The sequence below is a fragment of the Sarcophilus harrisii genome, chromosome 4 (genome assembly GCF_902635505.1).
Source record: "Sarcophilus harrisii chromosome 4, mSarHar1.11, whole genome shotgun sequence".
NCBI lineage: Eukaryota > Metazoa > Chordata > Mammalia > Dasyuromorphia > Dasyuridae > Sarcophilus > Sarcophilus harrisii.
This window is the reverse complement of record NC_045429.1, coordinates 64,360,964-64,378,440: the sequence shown is the minus strand read 5'-3', so window position 1 is coordinate 64,378,440 and position 17,477 is coordinate 64,360,964. Positions and strand designations below refer to the sequence as shown.

At 35.6% G+C, this 17,477-nt stretch overlaps 1 protein-coding gene across 1 annotated transcript in view; it reads right to left on the bottom strand.

The window, feature by feature from the left end:
• PAPPA2 (pappalysin 2) overlaps nucleotides 1-17,477 on the bottom strand; it is a 363,317-nt gene that overhangs the window by 236,743 nt on the left and 109,097 nt on the right. The window contains exon 3 of the mRNA XM_003767459.3: nucleotides 12,128-12,273. Within this exon, the coding sequence (XP_003767507.1) occupies nucleotides 12,128-12,273 (146 nt within the window). The remainder of the gene's footprint in view (nucleotides 1-12,127; nucleotides 12,274-17,477) is intronic.

The following is a 17,477-nucleotide window of genomic DNA, read 5'->3' as shown; positions in this document are numbered from 1 at the left end:
GTATATATATATATATATATATATATTTAAAACTCCATTCTTTATCTCATAATATAATCAATAAAAATCAAATCAATCTCCATCTGCTTTTACAGGTTAATGATTCCAAAAGCCTAATCTCCCTCACAATCTCTCTTCCTCTCTGTGTATGCTTACAATTATAAAACCTGAACTGTTAAAAAGTAGTGAGTTCATTACTAAAGGAACACACATTCAGTCATAACATGAGAGCACATTCACAAACATATACACATAGAAGGAGGGATAAGACAGGAAAAGCACATTCATAGCTCAGAAAAATTTTAAAGTTATAATAAAAACAAAGTTTTAAAAAAACAGTCTTTCAAGCCAAAAACAAGTCTGAGTGAGGCAACAAGAACTGTTGCCCAAAAAACTAAAAAGAGGAATGCATGCAAAAATTTGAAAAGGAAAAAAAAGAATGAGAAATCTCTAAACAATGATAATAAATAATAAACAAATACTAAAACCCCAGAAAAAGACTATTCTATTGACCCTTCCATCTATTGAACCAATCATCTCACTTATACTAATGATATTCTTAAATGGAATATTTCTGTCTTTAAGGAAGAATCTGAAATTTTCCTTCTAAGAACAAAGATGCAGATATACAAGCTGGTAGAGAAAATGTTTGTCAAACTCTAATTTTTCCCTCGAGGATGATGTCCTCCAAAAAACATATTTTTCACATTAATTATTCAATCAATTTAAGATGACTCTATAAAACTCCTATTTCTTCACCATAATCACTAAAGATATTGTTCTTCCCCTTGAGGAGAATGAAGTCCAGATTTTCTACTATCTAGTATCCTTTCATTCTACTGAAGGTAAACTTGAATGACCTCAGCAACCTGTGGCTGTGTAGAGTCTTGTTAAACAAATGAGCAAATTTAAGGGCACTGAGTAGACCACAATCTTTTAATCTTCCCTACTGTTAATTCTGAAATAACCATCATTGAATTCAAAAAATACAATTAGGGTTGATCCTAATTCATTTATACATGCATTTATTAATTGAACTAAATTGAACAAATGTTGTTAAGCATCAGTCAGGCATTGAGTTAGGTGCTAAGTATGTAAAGATAAAGAAGCAGAATTGTCCCTGTACTGGGACATACTGGGAAATACAACATGCATATAAAATGCAACACAGTTAAAGAGGGGAAATAGGTCAAGATCAAATGAAATGAAACAATAACTATCATAAATGAAAAGAACCCTGAATGGATCGATCAGAAAAGGTATCATGAAGGAAATATCATCTGACAAACAATGACTATTCTGAAAAATTGAGCTGAAGTATATTCTAGGCTTGTAAAAATGCCTGAAAGTGGGATATAGAAAGTGTTTGGCCTAGTGGCTGGAACTTAAAATGAAAGAGAAGTAACATGAAATCAGGTTGGAAAAGATACATAGGAACTAGAATATATAAGACATTAAAAGTTTAGAGGAAATAGAAAGCCACTGAAAGTTTTTGAACAAGAAAGTGTCCTGTGCAGATGTCTCTCTTAATTTTATTTCATTTGCAACTATGTCAGCAATGGATAAGAGTGGAGAGAGATGAGCCAATGAGACAAATTAGAAAGCTATTACCATAGTATAGGAGGAATGTAATCATGTTGAATTAGTGGGGGAGGAAAGGAACACAAATTCAAAAGGTGCTATATAGTTGGAAACAATTACTGTTGGCCACTGATTAGGCCTGGAAATAGAAAAAGGGGGAAGAATAAAGGATAGTTCCCATGAGCCTAAGAGACTGGGAGGATTATGATGACCTAAACTGAAATAGATAATTTGGAAAAGGAATAAATCACATAACATTGAGTTTAACTTGCCAATAGGACAACCAAGTGGAGATACCTAGCAAGCAGTGGGAAATAGGAGCCTAGAGTCCAGAAAAAAGATTAGAGTTGACTATAGTGGGTTAGGAATTATTTGCACAAGCATAATATTTAAACAACTCATTCAAAAATGTTTTGATTACCTACTATACATAAAGATCAATGCTGAACATTAGGGGAAATGCAAAGAATACAAAGAATAATGACAGTCATTGCTTTCCTGAAACTGACAGAGTTCTATAGAGAAATAATATACAGAAATAAGTAAAAAAAAGATACTTGATAGTATGAGACATGGAAAGAGTATAAATAATGTTATAGAAATTCAAATGAGGGAATGATTCCTTGATACACTATATGAATAAGAAAGCATCAAGCTCCCCTTGATGAGTTGAAATCAACAATCCCAATTATACTACTTCTTATTTTAATGAAAAACCTGTCAGAGTTCATCATTGACAAACTGTCAATTACCTTCAGAATATCAGGAAGAATGGAAGATGTAGCACAGAACAGGAAAAAGGATAAAGATTTGCTTATTTCTCTCCAAAAAAGAAAGAATATAGTCTCCAAGTACCTAGTCCAATGAGTCTAACTTCAATTTCTAGAAAATTGGAGAATATATTATTATAAAAGAAATTATTAAGGAACATCACACAAAGAAAGTAGTTGTTGCTAAAATGAATATGACTCAACTGTAATACCAGAATAATGTCATTTCTTTTTATAAGGCTGCTGAACTAGTAGACCAAGAAAATGCTATATACACAGAGGTAGACTATGTGTTTCATGAGAGAAAACCTTTTCTAAGATAGTAAATATAGAGCAAAGTGAGATCAGAAAGGCCTCTTCACTTTATCATATCATCTTCTTTACTTTATCAGTAAGAAAACTGGAACCCAGAGAAGTAAAGTAATTTGCCCAGTCCTACACAGGCAATATGTGGTAGAATTCGGATTCTTGCTAAATTTCTTGGGCTTTAAATCCCATTATCTTTCCACTGAACCACAATAGAGAATGATTATAAAGGATGTAATGAAAATGGAAGGCAGATGGGAAGTGATTAAGAGAATATGGAAGAGCCACTTAAAGAACCAATGTGGCCAGGAATCAAGACAGTTAGGAAAATCCATTATCATTGCTGATTTCTTCAGTTAATTCCCTTGCTTCTCCTTATTTATCCAATGATGTGAGTCCCCAGAATATTTGCTATATCAAGGAAGGTGGGATAGAGGGAGAGTTGATGCCCATGGGAAGATGGGAAAAGGGAATTACGATGTTGGTACCCTGGGTGTGGAGTGCATAACATCCTGGAATGCAAGACTAGGCTAGTAGGGTGGTTAAATATAAGGTAAGTAGAAACATGAGGTACGAATTACAATTTCAAGAGAGCAAGAATATCTTTCTTCACCATCTCTTGTACTAGTACAGCAGTCAAGATCACCTGCTACTCTTTTGAGTTTTACCTATCCTATTTAACTTTTTTTTGCCACCACTTGAAAAAAGTCACAGATGGAATGCTTTTATGATTTGCAAAATGAAGCAAAGGTTTGAGTGATAACTAGCATTTTGGATGACATAATCAAGATCCGAAAAACAAAACAAAACAAAACAAATCAAGATACAATGAAAGAATTAATGTACCCCTTCTCTTTTCATCAGAAATAAATTAGTAGATCAATGATAAGTTTTTTATATCAGAAATTGAATGAAAAGGCTTTGCTAGGAAGGTAGACATGAACACTATTTTTACCAGTATTCTTTATCCACTGTGAAACAATCAATCAGCATGTATTTATTAAGGGCTTTCTATGAGGCAGCCCTTATGTGAGGCATTGGGGATATAAATACAGAAATGAGACAGCCCTTGTCTTAGAGAAGCTTATGTTCTTATCAGGGTTCTCTTAGATCAGAAACCATTTTTCATTTTTCTCCCTATGTACCCTGGAAGGAAAAGGGCAAGCTAAAGCTGTTAAGAGAGGTCTGCCATAATAGTAAAATCTTGATGACAATAATAATAACTATCATTGACATTGCAAAGAACTTCCCATACATTATCTCACTTAAACCATATAACAAATCTGTGAAAGAGTTCTCTCAGTATTCTCTCCATTTAAAAAAATGAAGACACTGAACTTTATAGAGATATAGTGACTTGCTCTAAATCATCCATCTAGTGCAAGTGTCCAAAGATGAATATAAATCCAGGTCTCTCTACTTGCAAGTCCAATGTGACAAAAGATGTCCCCAACAGCCCTAAGCTGTTTTGTAAAGTTATTGTCTTCGGTTATTGCCTATATACAAAGGCATCCCTGGGAAAAGGAAAGAAATCTAAAAATAGAGAAGAAAATTTGGACACCAGGACAGACAGAACAGGTGGCAGAAACAGAGACAGAACCCCAAACCTCATTTCTTGCAATATTTTATTTTTCTGGGAAAAGTCCAATGCTTTACATTTATCCTAACTGAATTCAATCTTATTAGATTTAATGGAATGGTCTGTCTTGTCAAGATCTTTTTGGATTCTAACCATTATCTATTTCCAGTTTGGGGTTATCTGCTGACTTAATGAACATGCCATCTATAATTTTATCCAAGTCCCTGATACAAATTTTATAAAACACAAGGGTAAGTACAAGATAACTTCACTGAAAACCTTCTGCCATGTTACCATTAAACCATTAAAAACTGTACATCAAGTTTAACCATCCAACTAATTCTATCTAACTATTCAACAAGCACTCTGTAAGTGCACATTTATGTATCAATCTCTAAATTTGGTATTAGTAATCTAAGGACAAAAAACACAAATAAAAGAAAGAATTTTTCCTTTCAAGAAGCTAATATGCTTTGGGAAGCATACATGTACACAAAATAAAACACAAAATACATGCAAAGTAAATAAAATGAATTTCTACCCATGCCATTATTTCCTGATCCTGAATCAGTGGTGCTATCCTTAGTACTGAGTAGCCTATCCTTCCTTATCTCTTGATCTGAGGCTGCCAGAAATATCTGTGTGTGCAGGGACAGACTGGCATTCTAAGTGATGCTCTTATTCAATTACCCACTCTTACCCTCACTTATAACTTTGTACAGAAAAAGAACCAGGAGCAAGGTCAGTTGATAGAATTCAGCTAAGAAGTAGCAGATGGGATATGCTGTTACAGAGTTACCATCATGTGCTCTTTGGTGAGCTGGTGAATGGCATAAAACATGACCCAGGCTGACAATAACATAAGGATCCCTCAAGCCATCCTTCTGTAAGCCACAATGAAGTGCAACATCTAGGGGAGATCCAAGATCATGTCACCACTAGCACAAACCTTCTCATCTCTATGAATCTCTACCCACCTCCCACTCACTGCTTCATGTCAAATGCTCTTTACTCACTATGTATCTACTATTCTTTCTCGAGTTTTATCCCAACTCTTTCCTCTCTGCACCAATGATAATTTAGTACCTTGTCATGGAGATTTTTTTTTTCATCTATACTACATATATCTTGTCTGCCCTTAGTTATTTACATGCTATCTCCTCCATTCAAATGTAAGCATCTTGGGGAAAGAGGGAATGCATACATGCTCTCTCCCTCTCCCTCTTCCTCTCTCTCTCTCTGTTTTTCTGTCTGTCTCTGTGTCTGTCTCTCTCTGTTACTCTCTCTCTATCTCTGTCTTTCTCTTTCTCTCTCTTTTTCTCTTTCTGTCTCTCTGTCTCTGTCTTTCTGTGTATCTCTCTCTGTCTCTTTCTGTCTCTCTCTCTCTTTCTGTGTGTCTTTCTCTGTCTCTCTTTCTGTATGTGTGTGTCTCTCTGTCTCTCTTTCCTCTCTCTCTCCCTCTCCCCTTTTTCTTCTCCCTCTCCCTCTCTCTCTTCTGGCAATATCCTTTATATTTCCCAATTTAAAATTTAAGCAAGTAACTGGAAGTGATTACTCAGGCACCTGTGAACCAAACCTTGACCTTCATTTTATGGACATATCATATTCAACCTTAAAAGTTTTAAAATGCCATTATGAGATTGTTTAAAAGTAATTTTAGCTAGTAGTCTCCAAAATTTTCTCTGCTCAAATTTTCATGACAGGTGGATTTAGGAGGCAGGGTTTTTCTTTTCTCCTTCTTTCTCTCACTTCTGCCACTTTGGCCTGCTTCTGAAATAACTGGGAAAAGTGAGTCTCTATACTGCTAGCCATCCCTGTGGGAGTTCAACTGCCTGCTATGTAGAAGAATCAAGGAGCAATGAGGTGGCACAGTAAATAGAGTGCCAGCGCTGAAGTCAGAGGGACCTGAGTTCAAATCGGGCCTCAGATACTTAACACTTCTTAGCTGTGTGACTCTGGACAAGTCACTTAACCCCAATTCCCTCAGGGGAAAAAAATCAGGTTTTTAGTATCTTTATCTTCCTTTCATCCCTCATCAAACGATTTTTTTCCCGAAACAATTCGAGAAAGGAATCATATCCTTAGAGAAAGCTCTTTTGGTCAGTTATGTTCAATGACAGTGGTATCTGTGAAGTAAATGTTTCTTTTAGTACTGCACTTGGTAGCTTCCCCACTTATCCCCAACAATGCGAATGATCCACTCCAAAAGGGCTTCCAATGGTCCTACAAAACTTCCAAACTGCTCCCATTTCCTTTGGCCATGAAGCTCCAGAGAAACTTTTCATTATCCTTGGCACTTTCCAAGAAGAAAGGTAGGAATTGATAGAGCATGAGACATGTAGAACAAGGAGGTCCTATCAAGGCTTTGTTTTGTTTTGTTTTTCAAGGTATAAGCATTAAAAGTAAGGACCTGTATATGTTGCAAATTTATGAAGAACATGCTTGAGCCCAAAGAAGCAACAGAAGAAGATATCTCCACCTATTTTTTTGTGTGTGTGTGTGGATGTGTGAAGCTAGAATAACCCACCAGTGTGGAAGCTTATACAGTGTATCTGATTTTTTTTTTTCAAAACATTAATTAGTTGTGATGAATTTTTTTCATCTTTTTTTAATCTTTGTTAGGAGGAATATCCTCTCAGAAAGTAGAGAGAGGGATATAAGGAAAAAATAGTTGATATTTTAAAGCATCAATAAAATCTATTTTTAAAAAGAAATGATACTTGGTCAAAAATTTTCAAGCTGGTAAAGCAGTTGGTAGATAAAACATTAGAAGCGTAGGATATTATCAGTCTGAGAAACAGAGTTGCTTATATTAGGCTACCAATGTCAATGCTAAAAACAAAACAAAACAAAAAAAATTACCCCACAGGTATCACTTCCAATGGATATAACTGACAAAAAAAAGGGCATTTGCTTGCAATTGTATTCAGGACATTTTGGAGTGATATAATATAGGCTAAATACTAGCACATAGTCAATAATAGAAGATGAATGACATCAGCCTTGACACAGAGAATATTAAAGCCATCAAGAAGTAGTAGGAAAAATGATGGACAGGTTGTACTATGTTAATTGGAATGAACAAAACTGTGTGTGAAAGGAAAAGAATACTAGAGAGGGAGAAAGCTACAGAACAGGAGCCATGAAGAAATAACACCAAATATCTTGGTCTAGAATCTTCTCTTCTTCACACTGGAGCCAAACTGGCCTTCTTATGGATATCTTACTGTGATATTCCACTTTCCATCTCTCTGTCTTTCCATTTGCTATCACTCTAGCCTTAAAACATATTTCCTTCCTTACTTTCCCTTTCGGAATCTTTAATTTCCTTTAGAATTCAGCTCAAAATGGATGGGGCTCTCTTCAACAATGAAATGATTCATAGCAGCTCCAGTGATCTTGTGATGAAGAGAGCCATCTGCACTCAGAGAGGGGATTATGGGGACTGAGTGTGGTTTACAACACAGTATTTTCATTATTTTTGTTGTTGTTTGCTAACATTTATTTTCTTTCTCATTTTTTCTGATTTAATTTGATTTTTCTTGTGCAGCAAGATAATTTTACAAATTTGTATGCCTATATTGGGTTTATCACATATATCTACCATGTTTAACATATGTTGGACTATTTGCCATCTAGGAGAAGGGGTAGGAGAAGGGAGGAAGTTGGAACACAAGGTTTTGCAAAGGTTAATGTTGAAGAATTACCCATGCATATGTTTTGAAAAATGAAAAAAACTTTAATTTAAAAAAAAAAGAATTCAGTTCAAGAGCTTTATGTGTCTGTCTTTCCTGGTTGCCCAAGCTAGTACTTTTCTCTCCACCACATCACTCCCATTGTTGCCTTGTATCCATTACACACATGCACAAATAATTTTACAGTTGCATGTTATCTCCCCATTTGAATATAAGTTCATTGAGGACAGAGCTTCTTTCACTTCTGCCTTTAAATTCCCAGTGTCTAGCACAGTTCCTGGCATACATTGCAGTTCAGCTATTTTCAGTCACATTGAGTTCCATAACTCATTTTGTTTGTTTGTTTTTTGGAAATGATACTGACATGATTTGTTCCTTCCTTTTCCAGATCATTTTATAGATGAGGAAATCAAGAGTGCTTATCCAGGTCACATAACTAATAAATGTTTTAAATGGAAAATAAGACTTCCTGACTCTAGGCACAGCCCTCTACCCACTGGACTTTTCGATTGCCCAGCTTGGCTCATAGTAGCGCTCAATAAATAATCTATTAGATTGTTATCTCCTTAAAGAAAGGATTTTTTGCATGTTTTGTAACATGTAGTAGATGTTTAATAAATGTTTATGAAATTGATTTGATTTTTGATTGATATGCGGAAAATGTCAGTGTTGATGACAAGAACTTTGCAAACTTTAAAGAATTATCCTTTATTTAGATGTAGAGCTCATGCACTTAGCCAACACTAGTACAGGAAGAAATAAGGATGTCACTGTGACATCAGATCCAGTTCTCTTACTGCTTCTTCAATTTTTGTCAGCCCAATCTGTCTGGTCTCAGTTATTAGAAAGAGATAGTACCAACTGGGAAAGGGCCCTTCCCACAAATCGCATTGATTTATTTGGTGGGGGTTGTTCTGCACCTGAACAGCAATTATAGTAGTTCAAGCTTACTCATCAATACTATTCAGTGCCACAAATACAGAATTGAATCAGTCTAATTATTCTGGAGAACAATTTGAAATTATGCTTTAAAAGTTGCTAATTTGTCTTTGACCTTTTAAATGAAATATTACTGTTAAGAACATTGTCCAAGGAAGTCAAAAACTGAAAGAAATTCTTGCATATACAAAAATATTCATAGCAGCACTCTGTGTTAGCAAAGAACTGGAAACAAAGTAGATATCCATTGCTTAGTGGATGGCTAAACAAACTGTGGTTCATGAATGTTAACAGCTCTCAGTGCAACTAAAGAAACAATGAACTGGAAGAATTCAAAGAAGCAGGGGAAGATAGATGAACTGATGCACAGTTAAGTAAGTAGAATCAGAAAAGATTTATGCACAATGACTACAACAATATAGATTGAGAAACACACACACACACACACAAATGAAACACAATGCTGTGTAGTGATAATGATCAAGTTTATTCCCAGAGAAGAAATGAGAAATGTATATTCCTCCTAGTTTGTATCAATAGGGGATTGTGAGTCTATAGCTTTGCACATACTGCCATGTGTTTGATTTAAATTGTTTAACTTTTGTTTCTCTCTTTCTTTTTAGTTATTAGGAAGAGTTTACCAGGTAGAAAAGAAGAGAGAAGTATATTTTAAAATGAAGATGACATGAAATGGAAGAATTTATTAAGCCTCAACTATATGCTAGGCATTGCACTGTTTTACAAATATTATCTCATTTGATCCACACAACACTACACTATAAGTTCTATTATATCACCTCCATTTTATAGTCAAGGCAACCTAGGTAGACAGAGTTTTGGTTTCTTGCCCAGGGTCATACTTTTAGCAAGCAAATATCATGGTATCATTTTATTTTAAAATGCACTTTGTTCACAGGATATTTACAACCCCTTCTTTGTAGAATACTCTTCTGGAACTAGGCATAATATTGCCTTGTCCATTTTGGGGTATAACTACAAGAAACTAAACTTTTTTTTTTTAGGATCAGTGCCAGTTTGTCATTTGTATTAGACATTATCCCATGTCTTTTAAAGAAATCAGGCCTGATTTCATGATTAGAAAACTGGGAGAGGTCCAAATTGGTCCTCCCATAATAGAGGACAGAGATCCTTTGCTAGGTCCCTATCAATACTCTAATGCGAATTTTCATTTTATATTTAGGTATCTTCATAGGAACTAAGATGCTGTAATGGTATAGTTTCAACCTTAAACAATGTGGCTAAGGTACGAGAGCCCGTGCTAGATTACATGAATTAGTTGTATCAGTTGAGAGGTATTTGGAACTGGAAGAAAGAAACTTCTGATGGGGAATTTCAAAAAGAGATTGTGTAAGGATCTTCAGAACTATTTGGCAGACCACCTTGCTCTTGACAATCTAGCATATGTTAACAACACTGTCCAATTTTCTTCATCCATCATCTGTTAAAAGTATAATCAAAGCTTTGAAACTATAGAAATTGTGGAGATCATTTACTCCAACACCATTTTACAGATGAGGAACGTGGAGCCAGAGAAGGTTAAATGATTTTCCTGTTGCCACACAAGAAGTAAGTATTATGGCAGCCCTGAATTATTAATCCAAATTTTCTGGCTCTAACTCCTGAATTCTTTTCACTATACTGCCAAGTACTGATGCATATGGACTTTCAGGAAGACTCTCTCCAAGTCCTGTTATCACGAATCTACCATAGAGATAACTCTCCCAAGTACATTTATATTATTAGATGTTTTTCTATATATTGACCAGTTTTGCTGATTTTTTTCTTTTCTTCCTTTTTTTATTTTTAAGAACAGAAAAAGAATTCAAGCCTAGTTCTTTTAACCACAAAGCGAGGAGTGTTAGCACTATATCATATTGCCACCCTAGAGTAGCATAATTTCTTAGTTTAGCACAAACCAACAACGACAACAACAACAAAAAAAAAAGTGTTGATTTAAGACTCAGACAACCAAGTCTTTCACTTAATACTTGTGGGACCTGAGTCAAAACATTTAATCTCTTTGGGCCTTTTTTTTTCTTCCTTTATAATACAGTGACATAAAATGAAATGTCCTCTAAATTATCTTCTGGTTCTAAAAATATGATTTTATTCTTTTTGATCAGAGCAACACGTTTAATATAGATTGAGCTGGCACTTTAAGAGAGTATGGAGGTCCTTTGGCTTCCTTATTAGCTGAGACATAAAAGGCCCAGCACAAGGAAATGTAATAAGTTTTTTTTTACCAACATTTCCACTAGCCTCTGGAAGTGTGTGTGTATGTGTGTAAGAATATATATTTGTATGTATATGTATTTGAGGTATAATGTGTATATATACATATATGTGTATATGTATGTATATGCTATGTTTACTTATTGTATCCACCAAATAAAATGTAAACTTCTTGGAGACAAGAATTGTCTTGCTTTTTTGTTTCCCCCCCCCCCTTTTTTTAAGTAGAGAGCCTAACTCATTATAGGCACTTGGTAAATGGTTATTGATTGGTGGTGTTTTATGAATTATTAAGTGCTATATAATTATTGTTGTAATTATAATAACTATAACAAAATAAATATCTATATATAATATAAATGTATAATAAATACTATTCAGTAACTATTTCTCTTGCAGAAATCATTTTACCTTTCTCAGTGAATTATGCTTGTCTTCATGAATGTTATTTTTATCCTTGATTATTTATTTCGTACCAGTTTAATGATAGACCCACCAGTCTCTGATTCTCAGGATCTCTGGAAGGGCCTTCCTCTAAATGGTAGTCATATTGGCAAGTTACCTTTATCTTGGCATAAAAGTCATTTGTAAATTGAGGTTATGCATTTTGGCTAATGGTTTCACAGTTTCCCCATCCTAAGGTCTTTCAAAAATCTTGGGCTGATGCCAACAATTCCAGTGGTTTATTTCCATCTCCTTTCTCAATTATGTCTAGAACACACTGTACATTTCACCACTATTTAGTCCAATAACTCTGATTTATCTCCTGCAAAAGCCAATTTGAAAGTATAACACTCCCTTGAGTTAGCCTTAGAAAAGGCCAAAGGAAAAAAAATCAGTGAATAATAAAACAACTATTGAATTAATTATTCATACCTTTGTCTATATGCCATCCCTTCATAGCACTTCCTCTAATGTAATGGAACATAAAAGAGGGCACCTTCAAGTTAAATCAAGGCTTCCCTAGCTTTTCTCTAGACTATAATTTCTTAGGTTTCACTCACCAAGGTGGCTGATGGCTTCTTTGTCCCAAGGCCAAGTAGCAGCACCTGCCAGGTCTTCCCGTACTGAACTGGCAAAGTAGACATTGAGAAAGTGGGTGCTGTTCAGTTGTAAAGTTTCTTTCAGCTCCTTCACACTCATGTAAGCCCTGTGGGAATAGGAGAGGGGGAAAGAGTACATAAACCGGGGATCAGTTCTATAGAGAGCAGATGGTCAGAACATGCTCAGGCAAGGGCCACACAGTGTCTGTCCAGTAACTTCCTAGTCCTTCCACCTTATGTAACCCAACAGGTAGGAAACAATCCACACACAAAAAAAATAGATATTAAATTGAAGCTTGGATGTGAGAGAGAAGAGGAAGGAGAAATAAGGACAGTGCTTTATGGGCCGCAAAGTGTCACAGTAGATAGGGCACTTGGTTTCAGGTCAAGTATTGGTTCAGAAAGACATGAATTTAAATCCCATGGTAGGTGGTGACTAGCTCTATGATGGGGAAGTCCCTTAACTTCTACTTCAGTTACTTCATCTGTGAAAAGCAATAACAAAGTGCCCAACTCCCAGGATTATTGTGGAGATCAATTGAGATAAGAACTGCTTAGTACAGTGCTTACCACATATTAGATTTATACCCACACATAGAGAATAAAATACATATGATCTTTCAAAGGAGTGATTAGATGGTAGAAAAACAATGAGAGAGCAGAGTTATGGAAACCCAGGAAAAGAGGATATCTAGGAGGATTTTCTTTGTTGTTCAGTAGTTTCAGTCATGATCACTCTTTTGACCCAATTTGGGGGTTTTCTTGTCAAGGATACTGAAGTGGTTTGCCATTTCCTTCTCCAACTTATTTTTACAGATGAAGAATAGAGGCAAATAGGGTTAAGCAACTTAATCAGACTGATGCAACTGGTAAGTATCTGAGGTCAGCTCTGAACTCACAAAGATGAGTCTTCCCAACTCCAGGCATGGAACTCTCTCTACTTTGCCACTTAGCTTTGTCATTCAGAGTATAGGAGTGGTGAAAAAGATTAAATGCTGCAAAGAGATAAAAAAAAATGGCTAAAAATAAAAATATCTAGACTCAGGTGAAAAAAATGCTCTAAATCAATTGATCAGAGAAATGCAACTTAAAACATATCTGTGGTAACCACCTCAGACTTATCAAATTGGATAATATAAGAAAAATGAAAAACATTGGAGAAAATGTGGGAAAATTGGAACACTAACGCATTGTTGGTGGAGTGTGAACTGATCCAGTCATTCTGGAGAGCAACTTGGAACTATACCAAATGAGTTAAAACACTGTGCATATCCTGAAATACAGCAATACACTACCATATCTGTATCCCAAAGAGATTATTAAAAAGAGTGTTGGGGGACCAAATATTTATAGAACTTGAACTTCTTTTTGTGATGGCAAAAATTGGAAATTGGGGGGATACACATCAAATAAGATGTGATATATGAATGTAATAAAATATTATTATATATAAGAATGAATATTTCAGAAAAATTTCCAATTACATGAACTGATACTGAGTGAAATGAGCAGAAAAGAGGAGAACATTGTAAACAGTAACAACATTGTGCAATGATCAACTGTAATAGACTTAACTTTTTTCAGCAATACATAATCCAAGACAATCTCAAAAGATTCATGATGGAAAAATGCTATCCATGTTGAGAAAAAGAACTATTGAGTCTGAATGCATAGCAAAGCATACTATTTTCACTTTGCTTTTTTGTTTGTTTGTTTGTTTTTTCTTTCTCATAGTGTGGGCTTTTTTTTGGCCTGATTCTTCTTTCATAACATGACTAATGTATGTTTAACATGATTGTACATGTATAATCTATATATAATCTATATCAGTTTATTATAGATAAGAAAGATAAAGTCCCAAGAGGTTTTAACTTATTTGTAGTCGCATAAATAATGAGGCCAAAATGAGAATAAAACAAAAATATACTGATCAAAAAAGAAAAAGGACTAAGAATAGATCATTAGATTTAGCGATAAATTAATGAGAACCTTATAAAGAGTAGTTTCAGTGAAAGGGTGGGACAGAATGAGGGAGGGTTAGAAGTGATTGGGCAAAATGAGAAAATAGAGGGAAAGATAAAGAAAGCTTATTTGTGAGTTTGGTTGTGAAAGAATGAAAGCTAGAAGAAAATAGCTGTTAAAAAAAAAAAAAAAAAAAGACTCCCAGCATGGTAAGAATGGCAGCACAACATTTCAGTTTATGTCTATCTCAACTAGTCTTCATAAAGAAGAAAAAACTAAAGTCAGAGGTTACACAGACAGTTGGAAATAGGAAAACAATGGGGTTTAACCAGAAATCAATCATTTAGCAAATCATTCCATTATCCATTCAATTCTGTTTGTTATCAACTCCAAAGATATCTCAACCCTCCAGCTTCCATTGTACCTCAGCTTCCCCCATTAGATTGTAATTTCCTTGGGGGGTGGGGAAAAGACTTCTCTTTCTTTTCTTTTTTTTTGTATCCCTAATGTTTAGCACAGTGCCTGGCAAATAATAGGTTAATAAATATTTATTGAATTGAATTGAAATAATAGAAGAGAGGTGTAGAGAGGTGCAAAGATTAATGCTGTTATACGTTTTCAGTTCAAATTCATAGGAGGATGGTCAACTTGTAGTATAGTACACACAGTACTCCATCTTCTCTCTCCATGTCTTTGCATTAACTAACCACACTACCTTGATTACATTCCCTCTTCACCTACATCTGTTTTTTTTTTTTTGAGACAGTTCAATAATCATGTTCTTCATGAATCTTTTCCTTAAACACCTCTCCTCCTGCCAGTTGCCCCGAATATGATAAGTGCTTAATGAGTACTTGTTAATATATCTTACTACAACTACCACAACAACCATTGACTATTAAATATCTTTTCTTTTGTAGTGGCAATAGTAGTAATAGCAATAGCAGTAGTAATAATAGTGTAGTTAGTAATAGTAGCAGTAGCAGTAGTAGTAATAGCAGTAATAGCAGTAGTAGCAACAGCAGTAGTAGTAGTAGCAGAAATAGAAGTAGTAGTAGTAATAGTAATAGTAGCAGTAGTAGTAGTAGTACTAGTAGTACTAGTAGTAGTAGCATTAGTAGCAGTAGTAGTAGTAGTAGTAGCAGTAGGTAGTAGTAGTAGTAGCAGTAGGTAGTAGCATTAGGTAGTAGCAGTAGTAGTAGCAGTAGTAGCAGTACTAATTGAAGTAGTAGCAGTAGGTAGTAGTAATAGTAGTAGTAATAGCTGTAGTAGTAAAAATAGCTCTCTGAAGTGTTTAACATTCATTGTGTCATTTCTTCACAATAATCTGTGTGAGACAGATACTGTAGGTGCTATTATACTCAGTTTATAAATGAGGCATTAGAGGGTGAATGACTTGCTCATTTAATCATCTTGCAAATGTATTAAATCAAATCTAAAACTAGACTGACTCATCCCCCACACTGTGCTGCTTCTGACACAAATCAATACTACTAAGACTGCTACCAATATTACTACTGCTTTGTTAAATATAATAAAGGCACATTTCTCTGAAGACCTCAAAAAATATCCAGTCTTTTGTCTATTAATGTTATTTTAATAATTTTAAAAGAACATTAAAAACATGTGTCTCATAGCCCAGAAGGAAGAATAATGCATATGTACCAATGCCCAAAGTGTACAAGCCTTTACACATGGTAATAGTTGGCAATTATATAGCATTTGAAGACTTGTAAAGCACTTTACATGCATAATGTCATGTGGTCTACACAAGAACTGTCTGGTAACTGCTGTTATTCTCTCCACTTTACAGAAAAAGAAATTGAAGCTCAAAGGAGCTTTGCCTGGCCCTAGGTCTCATATGAAGTAAATCTAGAAGTCAGATTTTGAGAGGAGATCTTCTCAACTTTTAAGGGCACAGTTTATCCCACCATGCTGCTCTGTAGGCATATAGATAGCAAATGTTAGATGAATTAATCCATCATTCCTATTTAAACTCACATTTAGTAAGGGATCTCCAGTCAGAATAGACCCTTTTCCATCTGCTTAGATCACACAAAACTTCTACATGTTTTGAAGCACTATGTTCAGCAGACAGGACAAATCTAAGGCTTATTGAACTCCTGAGCCCCTTCAGGTGGCTTCAGCAATAACCTGGACCTCATGCTTCAAAACAGCAGAGAACATTTTTTACTACATCTCATTGCTTAAAAAGGTCTCCCTACCTAAGGATAAACACTGCCTCCCCAGATAACAACTGATTTTTGCTTTTCCCACAGATGGGCTTCAGACAGCAAAATCTCTCTATCTAAAAGCTAAACTTGAGGACAACATGACCCCCTTCCTCTATTGCCTGCTGTGACTCCCCAAGAATGCCAATGCTATCTACTTAATTCATGTGAAGGGTGTGTTGGCAGAGGCCAAGAGAAATAAAGCACATCTCAGAGGAGATTTCTTTTGCATTATTTGGACCAGAACCAAAAGAGAAATAAAGGAATAAGGGGATGGTGGAGGGCCAGGGGGAGATCTCTCTTTCATACCAAAGATGCCTAGGAGAAATAGGCTTGAAAAATAATGTCTCTTCCTGACCTATGATATCTTGGAAAAACAGCCCTTAGACCCAGAAGCCATCTAAATTCCATGAGGTGACGTCAGACATGATCAGAGGGAGATTCCTACTCCTTTCTTGGAGACATGATGTTTTTCTACTGTCGCCTGGTTTTCCCCTGACATTAGCTACATTCCCCTTCCTCCCCTTCCTCCCCTTTCCTTTAATTATAAATAACTTCAATTTCCTCCATTGAAAGACTCTGGTGGTTTGAGGCTATGGTGAGGTTAAGTGATTCCAACAAGGAGCTGCTTCAATAAAGGGGGAAAAAACAGAAAGAAAATGGGGAACCAACTCCTATCCTAGCAAAAATACAAAAGGGAGACATTTTACCCTGTCTTTTTCCCATCCAAATGATCCAGAGGAGGGAAATATTATTTAAGATTTGACAATTTTAAAGTTCTCCCTTTTTTCTTTTTCTCTTCTTTCTCTCCCCCTCCCCATTCATCTTGTTCCCAGCATTCCCCTGGCCCTAGCATTCTTTGCTTGCATACTACTAGTGTCTCTGTCTGTAGTTTTACCAGTCTTGGCTGCCACAGTAATGTCTTCCCTCATCCCCGGCAGTTCCGTTATTTTCCCTTGAGTACCCTCAGAGAGGTCTCCTGCTCTACCACAAACCTAATTAGCAGCGTCTACTCATCTCAACTTCCCAGCCAATCCTTCCCTTCCCTTCCTCCCTCTCCCTCCTCTTTAGCCAACAGAAATTTTCCCATCTAATGTGTTTGTAACACATTCATGGTG